This window comes from Quercus robur, chromosome 4 (genome assembly GCF_932294415.1).
Source record: "Quercus robur chromosome 4, dhQueRobu3.1, whole genome shotgun sequence".
Lineage (NCBI taxonomy): Eukaryota > Viridiplantae > Streptophyta > Magnoliopsida > Fagales > Fagaceae > Quercus > Quercus robur.
Window position 1 is genome coordinate 33,823,645 of NC_065537.1, and position 10,393 is coordinate 33,834,037.

Below are 10,393 nucleotides of genomic sequence, written 5' to 3' on the forward strand. Positions count from 1 at the left end.
CAAGGCCGGTATGGGCTTGGGCCCGGGGCCTAGATGGGTCTGGGCCCAAGGCCAGTATGGGATTTGGAAGCTCGGTGCCGTACAACTAGTATTACCATTTTCGTGTGTATTCTAATAAGTATTACTGTTTACTCAAAAAAAAAAAAAAAAAATTGCTATCTTATGCCTTAGTGGAGAGAGTTATTGATGCTTATAACTTGATTGTGTGGATGAAGATCTTTGCTTACCATCACATTTATTTGGGTCCACCATAGATATAATTTTTTGTAATACACCAATTAGAATATATTATATCAGTGGTTATAAAAATAATAATAATAAAAATAAAAAGAAGAAGAAGAAGAAGAAGACGGTTGCCTCCTTAATGGAGACAAAGAGGCTATCTTGTAATATTAATCCTTTATATTGTATATTGAAGGGTTTTGGAAGTTTTTGATGGTTTACTCGGTTGGTGGGGTTTGTTTTTGATGGTTTACTCTTGAATTTATTTATAAATAAATAAACTCACGACAACATTGAAATCTATTCTTTCTATTTAACAGTGTTTGTATTTGAAGTTTCTTTTTGATGTCCCAGACAAGCCCCCAGAGTTCATCGCCTCGATTTCTAACTGCACCAATATCCCAACTCTTAAGGTATACTCTTTTCCTTCATTTCTACACTAATTACAGCTTTCTTTAATTTTATTTTTTAAAAAATATGTTTGAGAATGGTTTAATTATGAAAAAAAGGGATATTTGTGATCAAACCAGTAGTTAAAAATATTTATGCATGATACATATTTAATTTAATCGGAATCTGTTGATAAGTTTTAATATCATATTTTCAATTGAGTTTGTTAAATTCTTTCATTGGAAAAACTTGTAAGCAAGTCAAGGGTCCTTTGTGTAGGGAAGTTGTATCACATTATGGACAAAATATCTGAATTGCCTGAGCCTCTTCTACACCACATTCTGTCTTTCCTTCACATTAAACAAGTTGTTCAATCTAGTACGTTGTCCAGTTCTATAATTTGATAAATCCTTCTTCGAGTCAAAGTTGTGGTGTCGAGACACTAAGAAAACTTGCGAAATCCAGAGAAAGAAGGTGGAGTTATGTCACTTTGTGGAGCAAAAATTACTAAGCCGCTGTAGGCAAGGGCTAAGTATAAAGAAGTTTACACTTTCAGTGTACTTGAGTACACCGAAATCAGTGTCTCATGTGGACTGTTGGATTGAATATGTAGTCAAGAGTGATGTTCTTGACTTTCAAAACTTTGAAAGGAAGTGGAAGAGATATTATCCCTTGCCTCAGAATATTCTACTTACAAAATCAATAACTGTGTTGAGGTTAAAGGCATGTCGGTTGGAGTCATACTTTGGTGATATAAACTTATCCTCTTTGAAAATTCTGTCTTTATATAAAGTGAGCACAAATGATCAAATTATCCAAAATCTAGTTGCCGGGTGTCCTGTGATAGAAGACATAGGAATTGAAGACTGTCGTGGGTTGAAAAGTATTCAGTTCTCTGGTCTTCCTAAAGTCAAGGCAATTGAGTTGAAAAGCAATAAAGGTGTTGAGACAGTTGAATTAGAAGCATCAAATATTTATCATGTAGATATCCAACAGTTTGAAGCATCCAGGATCAACCTGGTGCCCTGTAAAAATCTGAAGTTATTAAAGCTAGGAAAACTGCACATAACAGACAGCTGCTTCAATTACCATATTTCTCAACTTCCGCTCATTGAGTACTTGTCCGTATATTGGTGTGATAAGTTGGAAAGAATTAAGATTTCAAGTCATCATCTTAAGACACTACACATTGAAATGCGACAAGCTGGTTGAAGTCGAGATTAACACTTAAGTTATGTAAACTTCCATATCTTGGTGGTAATACAATATCATTTTCAGTGACTGCTTTGGCTTATTTGCCAAAAGCTACCTACCAGATGTTGCACTCCGATGCTCCTTGGACTGTTAAAAAGATTGAATTGCTTGCAAATTTGAGTAATTCCAAATTATTGAAGTTGCTAAATATTAAATCCCCCAAGGCATTTTTTTTCTTTGCTTCAGTTGATTCTTTTTGTTTCCTTTTCATATCATTGTTCATAATTTATTCATGTGTTTTAAAGTTGTATCAGAATTTTTCTTTGTAAAGGATATGGTTATACCAAAGGAATTGAGAGACATAGTATCATCCCCATCATATAAAGTCAAGCAGTTGAAGGTAGAGATATCGAAGTCATTTACTACACATGAATTTATTGAACTCGTGGATAGCTTGCTCTGGATATCTCCTCTTCTAGAGCTTTTGTTAAGAAAATATGGGAAATGGATAGACGAAGATAAGTGTTACGAGACCATATCTTTCAAGGTACTACGGATATTAATTTCCTCAAAATTTATAAATTTGCTTCATATATTCTCACTTCTACGGATGGTAAATAAATTTGAACTCTTAAAAAAGTTAGTAATGTAAAATATTTCATGTACTCATGCCGGAGACTCCTTTTCTTGTAGTGGATCCTCTTGCTGTTATTAAGCTATTGGTAAGGATTAGACTTTATTTTATTTTATTTGTGCGTGAGTATGTGTGTGCGTAATTAATTTACATGTATTGCATATGAGATTTTATTAGAATCATTTAAACTTTTTTTGTATTGAGTGCAAAAGACTAAGTATAATGTTAGCAGTAGATACAGAGGTTCATGTACCAGCATATATATGAAGAATAATATAAAAAAGTGAAAAGGCACCAAAAAAATAGTATTAATGAAATTTATTAGCAAAAAAAAGAAAAGAGAAAAGGACACCATCAAAATATAAATGCACTAGAACATATGAAAAAATTCTCAAGACTTTACTGGTTTTCTATCAAGTAACATGGTATCGAATGCTCTTAAATCTTCAACTTTGATTCACTCTTTAGTCACAGCCATATATGATTTTCTCAATAGTTCAAGAAAGAATATGAACTCACAGTTCCTGCACAAAGGATTTTACCGCTAGTCCATGACCATATATATTCTGAAAGCTAATTTAACAAGACACAAGTGCAATCTGTCACAACAAATTGGTTCATCTTTGTGTATTGATTCAGGACAAAAACCATAATTAAGCACACTTTGATGAGATTAATTAGCTCTATTTTATATCTTTTTTAAGGGTGCTAGGATTCATTTAAGTAAGGAAAAAAGACATATAGAAGATGGTCTTAGTTGGGACCTTTGGAATTTGGACAATTTAATATAATCTGATATGCTGTGTCCAACTTTTACTATTGCTCTTGGTAATTTAGAATCAGATACTACTACTGTTAGTTTGGCCTAGAAAACAGCATCAACCAGCCATTCACAACAGCAATCAGCATATGGCCCCCTTCTATTGCCATGGCCTGTTCAACCTTTTTCCTTATTTCCTTTTTTGTCATAAGTTTTGTGTGCAGTTCTTTAATAATCAGATTATTGGTTATATTATCAAGTAAGAATTCATTGGCCTTTAATTATCTAAAGAAAGAAAATTTAGTTGGCCTAACAAAAGGTTTACCAAGTTGTATCGAATCGAAAGAAGACTGTAATAATTGTACTACTATTATTATCTTTACTTTTCTTGTAAGGTTGTACGTGTCGTATACATATCCTAGTGGGGGTATTTCTATAGTTCTGAGGAATTGATGGTTAAAGTTACATTCTTTGTAGTTCAATACTAGAGCATTTATGAAATATTCTTCTTAATGGAAGAATGGTCACTTCTATCATATATATATATATATATATATATATATATATATATTTTTTTTTTTTTTTTTCTAGTTTTGTGCCTTAGAGTATTGAATCAACTTTTTGTGGTTTCTTTTAATTTTCTTGATTGGACAAATGGAGATTGAGATGATGTCCATGTCTTCTTTTTCGTTTGTTTGGTTTAACAGTGTTGCTAATTCTTTGCTTGATTTTAGTTCTCCTATGAAAAGCCCATTCTTGGAGGGGAGAATTCTAGTTGTTGCAAATTCCTTCCAGTTCCTAGTTGGAGGCATTGATTAAAGAGCATCACGATAGAGAACTTTAGAGCATTCACAAATGTAGAGACTCTAAAGGCAGATGAAGAATTTCTAGAGAAGTTCAAAGCTTATTATTTATTATTTATTTATGACATCATCAGTTCGACCATTGGTCCGATCATAAAACCAAGAACCACTCCTTATTTCGATTCTTTGACCATACCGATTTTCAAAACTATTTGGCTTATGACCTAAAAACTCATATGTTAAATTTGGACAAAAATATTGGTATACATGAACATGATGAGAAGAGGGGACTATCTTTCAATATTTTATGGTTTGAACTTTGAAGGATTTTGAACCAATCTTTGGTAAAGTGTCAAGAACATGTTTAGTAAAATGGTAATTTTAAATACCAAAGGCGACTTGGTAGAGCCATTAATTTGAGATCTTAATCACACTGGACAAAGAAATATCCAAAATTTATTTATTGCATTGCATTATCAAGGAGAAAGCATCTTCTATGCTTGGCTTGGGTCTCAGTCCGGTGCATTAAAGATGTTTCCATTATCAATAGACTTTAAGTCCATTTTAGATTGATTGCCAAAAAGAAAAATAACATGTTTTATATTTTGTATCAAGTAGTATTTTATTTTAAAACTTGCCTTCTCATGTTGCTTGTGCTAAAGCGGTCTTTTTTTTTCTTTTTCTTTTTCTTTTTTTTTCTCTGAAGGACAACTTTTTATTCATCATAATTCGAGGTTGATGCATTTTTTAATCATAAAAATACCTAAGGGTGTGGGGCGATCTATACATTTTCGAATGTGTTTGTAATTTGTGCTACACCTCATCACACTTCTAGATATTTTTGTAATTAAAAAATACATCAACCTCGAACTATGATAAATGAAAATTTGTGTTTTTTAGAAAAAAAAAAAAATAAAAAAGCATTTGAGCATGCCTAACGTGTGTGCGGAGAGGCTAATTGTATATACATACTTGTATCAAATTATTTTGTGCATCTCAAGGGTTAACAACTAGTAAATATTATATTTATACGCGGTACATTAATTTCTTTTCCAAGTTTGAGCCAACAAGTAATGTTCTCCTACAACAACAACAATTCTTACTCCCAAAATTTAGGGTCAGTAAACATGCATGATTTAGGTTACATATGTTTTGTTTTTGGAAAGAATTAAGATCATTTATTAAATATATTTATTAAAAAAAAATTGCAATCCCATCATTGCTGAGACAGGCTGCAAGTCTCCTTAACGATATTATTCATAAAAATTGAGCTTGCTGGACCCAATTTTGTTTAGAAGCTCCCCTAGACTATTATTAAATGTAGATATGAAATCATAAAATGCTATATAAACTGGACCAATGAGATATTTAGTGGATGGAAGAAAACCAATGCTCAATTAGTCAAATGAAATTGTGTCAGGATACTGGGAGCCTCTAAAGAAATTCCATGTTTAAGTTCAAAAGACATTAAACTAATAAACAGGAAAAAGAAATCACATCACAAACTATAATAAAGCCACTAAAGACTTTATATTTTAAAAAACATTAAGCTAAAGATCCAGTTTAAAATAAAAGAAAAGAAAAGAAAAGAAAAAGACATCACATCCCAGACATTCTAGCTGCAAACCAATCATGACATGCATAACTTAAACTATACTCTCTAGATCATACTAATTCTCTTCTCAATGCACTCAAAGACACTGTCCAAATTATACACGGATGCTGCATCTCCATTGTGCTTCAATAGAACTGACCCATTCTCAAAATGCCAGAGATTCTCTTGGAAGTTCATTTCATCTTCACGATCTTTCTGTATAAAAAAAAATTTAAAAAAAAAAAAAATGAAAATGGTTAAAACAGTTTAGTACTATGAAACTAAGAAAAGATAAGAATTTCAATTTGACCACTACCAATGTTGCAGCCCAATCATCCCCAAACTCAAATTCCTGGGGATAAAAACCCATGCAACGGAAGCGCATCAACGGCACAAACTTCATATTATCATTTTCAGAAACTTCCCTTCCATGTCCAGGTTCCAATGTAATATTACCTTGAGCACAACAAGTCCGGTTTTTGCACTACATATATATAGAAAACAAATATTAAAAACAGGTTGGTAATGGATGAAAATCATATTACAGTAGTGCAAATAAAGAAAAACATTCCAAATGTTGGAGGCTATGTGCTGAAGTTCACACAAAAGAGACTCACTTTGCAAACTTTTTTTTCCCCCAAAGACACAGCAATGGTATCCTCACTGACAGTGTTGCATGAGTTGCATCTTATCTAGATGGAAAACAAAAAGTAAAATAACAAAAACTGAGTTAGACGAAATCTCACCCACCATACATATTATGATAATTTGTCCTCCACTTACACACACAAAAGAATATATATTTCTACATACCTTAAACTTGTACTCAAAGGTTCGACTATCTGCACCACCTCGAGGCTGGAACTTACTTACTCCAAACATAGTAACCCGAATTTTCAAGGAAAAAAGCTTGGAGGTGGGATGTTCCATTGCTTCAGGAAGTGGAAAGCTTTGTTTTGTTGTGTGTTTTGGCTAAGAGGAAACAGTAGCTGATGAATTGGTTAACACCCTCTACTACACACACACACACACATATATATATATATATATATATAAAGCTTTGGTATTAAATAGGTAGGTGGGGGTAGAAATCATAGTGTGTATGTTTGTGTGTTACTAGCATTTTTCTTTAATTTGAATTCACATATATTTAACCAAACTCCAGAAATTTATATATATATATATATATATATATATATATATACACACACAAATGTATATATATATATATATATATATATATATATATATATATATATATATATATATAAAAGAAACAGAATAAATATGTTCCAACTTGCAATAGAACATGCGATACTTATTTAGTACATCTAAAATGCCCCAATATCATTAGTTATTATTGATTATTTTACAACTACTACCGTACCTATGTGCAAGGACATGCATATCTCATGTCTAAATCAACAAGGCATGTATGTAGTAAATTTGACTAACTGAACAAAGATTTTATGTTTTATCCCTTTCAAAATAATTAAAACCCTTAAGTTCTTTTCAATTTATGCTACACTCTTACTTGTACTACACACATATTTACTTGTACCACACATATATGTCTCCTATATAAAGGAACTCATGTATATTCTTTGATTATGAAATACAATACAATTATTCAGTATTTCTAACACTAGGTTTGCAACGAATTGATATTGAAGGAATTGAAATACATGGTGAATATGTGTGTGATGTGTAACACTCTCATATTTAAGAACATGTGAACTTGAAACCCTAAACCATGCAAAATTAAGAACAACCTACTAACATTTTAAACAATCAAGAACATGTGAAGAACTTGAAAATAAAACATGCTTAAATCTAAATAAACTAGTGCAAAAAAATGATAAAGGAGGTTCAGAAACTTTACATGCATGCACCAGCACTCCTGAGCACTCCAAGTAAAAGAAAATTCTAGAGGGGGATTTGTGAATAGGAAATTGGTCGCCTAAGACCAAGAGGTTCAAACTATCATTTCTAGTGAATTGAGATTATGAGGTACAAGAAACCAAAGGCACCTTCTACTACTAACTCTAGATAATAGGGACAGAGAGGTAGAGAGAGATATTCAAGTTTAAAAAATAAATTAAATTAAATTTTGGGGTGTCTTGAACTAATACTAAGTTGGGTATTAATACTAGATTTTGGATATGAGTTTCTGGGCAACGTGGGACTAAGGGAAATTCAGATATTATAAAGGCAAAACATTGGGTGCAAGGTTAAATTGAGTGGGGAGCAAGGAGGGTTTAAAAAAGGAAGATTTTTGGGGATTATAGTACAAGTGTCGATCAGCACTTGGTCCAGATTCTTCAAAAATCCTTTTTAGTTTGTTTCTTTCAGATTTCAATTGTGATATGATTTTCTTTGAATTTTGACTTCTTTTCTAATTCCTTTGATCCTTAAGCTCAGCAATTTAGTTCCAAAATTTTCAAATTAAGTAATCAATTGCTTAATTAATCAATTTTTACCAATTTTGCAAGAAATCAATGAATGCTTTATCTCCAGATTAAATCGGTGCATACAACCTTATCATAAACTACATCCTCAACCAATAGCATTATAACACATTATTTAATTTAATTTGTACTAAAAATAGGCCAATTAAAATTAAGAGATCATAATCACATATGGTTAGGACTTAATTCATGAAAGTTCACTCTACCATTAAAATTTGTTTCTTTGATATCTTTCAATCTAGTTTTCGATTAAGGCTCATAAACTGTCATTTTGACCATTATGACTTCAAAATTTATATCATGAATTTAATTGAAAATCAAACAATCAGAATTACAATTCTTTTTTTGTGATGTGCATGCAATGGGATGCATGGTGCAATACAAGTGAGGTTAAATGGGAGTTGGAAAATGGGGTGTCTACAAATTTTGTTTGGATAGGCGTTGGAGGATTTGGGTTTTTCATGGATTGACATTGAAGGTTTGTAGGTTTTGGCTTGCATCATCCTTTGAGGATTTGGGTTTTTTGTTAGTTGGTGTTAGAGATTTGTGGGTTTTGGTTTGGATCGCCAGGGGTGGGTTTATTGTTGGGGTGGTCAGTGGTAGATGGTCACAAAGCCATATAGAAGAGAAAGGTTCCTACACTAAACATCTTTTTCTCAAGTAAAGCTTGGGATCAAAGATGTGAGAGAGAAGGTTTTGGTAAAAGAGCTATTTGAGAAGATCTTTTGGGGGTTTTTGCTAAGAGGAGGTTTTGATTGAGTGGGTTTGGTTTTGGATTAGGATTTTGAGGTGAAAGGCTGATTTTTTTGTCTCAACTCTTGATTGTAGGCTCTGGGATTTGGGTTTAAATCTTCAAATATACTTGATAATCTCAGGGATAGTTAGTGAAATTTACCCTAATACAAATAAGCAAGTTCTATAAAGTTGATCTTCTTGGTTGCTCCAATAGATTTGAAGATGTGAAGCTTTTGGGATTGTCATAGGCTAAAGCGGGATGGTATTTTATGATATACTTTGAGTGCAAAAAGTGGAGAATGTGAAATTCTTTGTGTCTTGGGTAATTGCTATTAAATTGAATAAAAAAAATTTATTTGAGGTGGCTTATTGAAGATCTTTACATTTCATACTTTCCAAATGTTACATCCGTTTAAAAACACGAGACAAAGGGGGAAAATTTCAACATGAAGGAATTTGAACCCAACGAATTGAATGACTAACAATGACTACAAATATAAACTTACAAGATTAAAATGACAAAAGTGAATTCTGGCCAAAAAGAAAATTGACCAAATTTAAATAATGTAATTTATATTTTTGGCTTTTATTTTCCATGGGGTTCCATGGTGTCATAAGCCTTTCTCAAATTTGGCATAGTGACTATTTTCACCTACTTGGTGTTATGCTTGGTCTATGTCCTTGATTGGACCTTTCATTTTTTTTTTTTTTTTTTTTTTGCTAGAAATGAAAACTTTGAGTGTTTGGTTTTAGCATCACTCAAAACTTAAATTTTAAGACTCAATTCCCATAACTCAAACTTCTAACCCATATCTCATATTTTATTCCCTATTTTTCTCTTAACTCACTTAACAATGTGTTAGGCTCAAATATTTGGGTTTAGTTTTCAGCTTAAAAACTCAACTATAACTCAAAAATTTGGCTCTCTCCCCACCCCACTTTCATTTTTCTCTCTAAATTTGTTCTCTTTCTCTTTAATCTCTCTCTCTCTCTCTCTCTCTCTCTCTCTCTCTCTCCCTTATGCATCAGAAGAAAGAAGCTAATCCAAACCCAACTCATAAACATAGCATGTACACACACATCAACAAGAATAATCCTATCCCAAACCTACAACCAAATCCACATAAATATACGAACACAAATGAAGGATACAAACATAAACCCACAAATACCCACAGATACCCAAATCAAAACCCATAAATAAAAAACATCTTAAACATACAAACATAAAACCATAGAGGAAGAGAGAGAAACGGCTAGCACATCTCAGATCCAAACCCACCATAGCCACACCACAAATCTGAATCCCACACCTACATGGGCCACACTCTTGCATCTCATATCCAAATCACCACAACCACGCCACAAATCTGAACCCCATACCCATTCCCACAACCATGTCTCAAAAATCCAAACCCCACAACTGCACCTTAAATCTGAACTCCATGAGAGAGAGAGAGAGAGAGAGAGAGAGAGAGAGAGAGAGAGAGAGAGAGAGAGAGAGAGAGAGAGAGAGAGAGAGAGAGAGAGATTGTGTCCAACTCTTATGATAGAGACAAGTCATGGAGAGTGACCCAAAATTTTAGTTTTATT

General features: G+C 32.7%; 1 protein-coding gene and 1 long non-coding RNA gene across 2 annotated transcripts; one reads left to right on the forward strand and one right to left on the reverse strand.

Moving 5' to 3' along the window:
- The first annotated feature begins 482 nt into the window (after nucleotides 1-482).
- LOC126721166 (uncharacterized) lies at nucleotides 483-4,306 on the forward strand. Its single transcript, XR_007653852.1, has 3 exons — nucleotides 483-635; nucleotides 2,138-2,353; nucleotides 3,935-4,306. It is a non-coding gene; the product is annotated as an uncharacterized LOC126721166 (long non-coding RNA).
- A 1,357-nt stretch (nucleotides 4,307-5,663) lies between these two features.
- LOC126721785 (uncharacterized) lies at nucleotides 5,664-6,527 on the reverse strand. Its single transcript, XM_050424842.1, has 4 exons — nucleotides 6,411-6,527; nucleotides 6,215-6,289; nucleotides 5,914-6,081; nucleotides 5,664-5,813 (listed from the first exon to the last, which is right to left on the reverse strand). Exons 1-4 carry the CDS (start codon nucleotides 6,525-6,527, stop codon nucleotides 5,664-5,666), a joined length of 510 nt encoding a protein of 169 aa, XP_050280799.1.
- Between the last annotated feature and the right edge of the window lie 3,866 nt (nucleotides 6,528-10,393).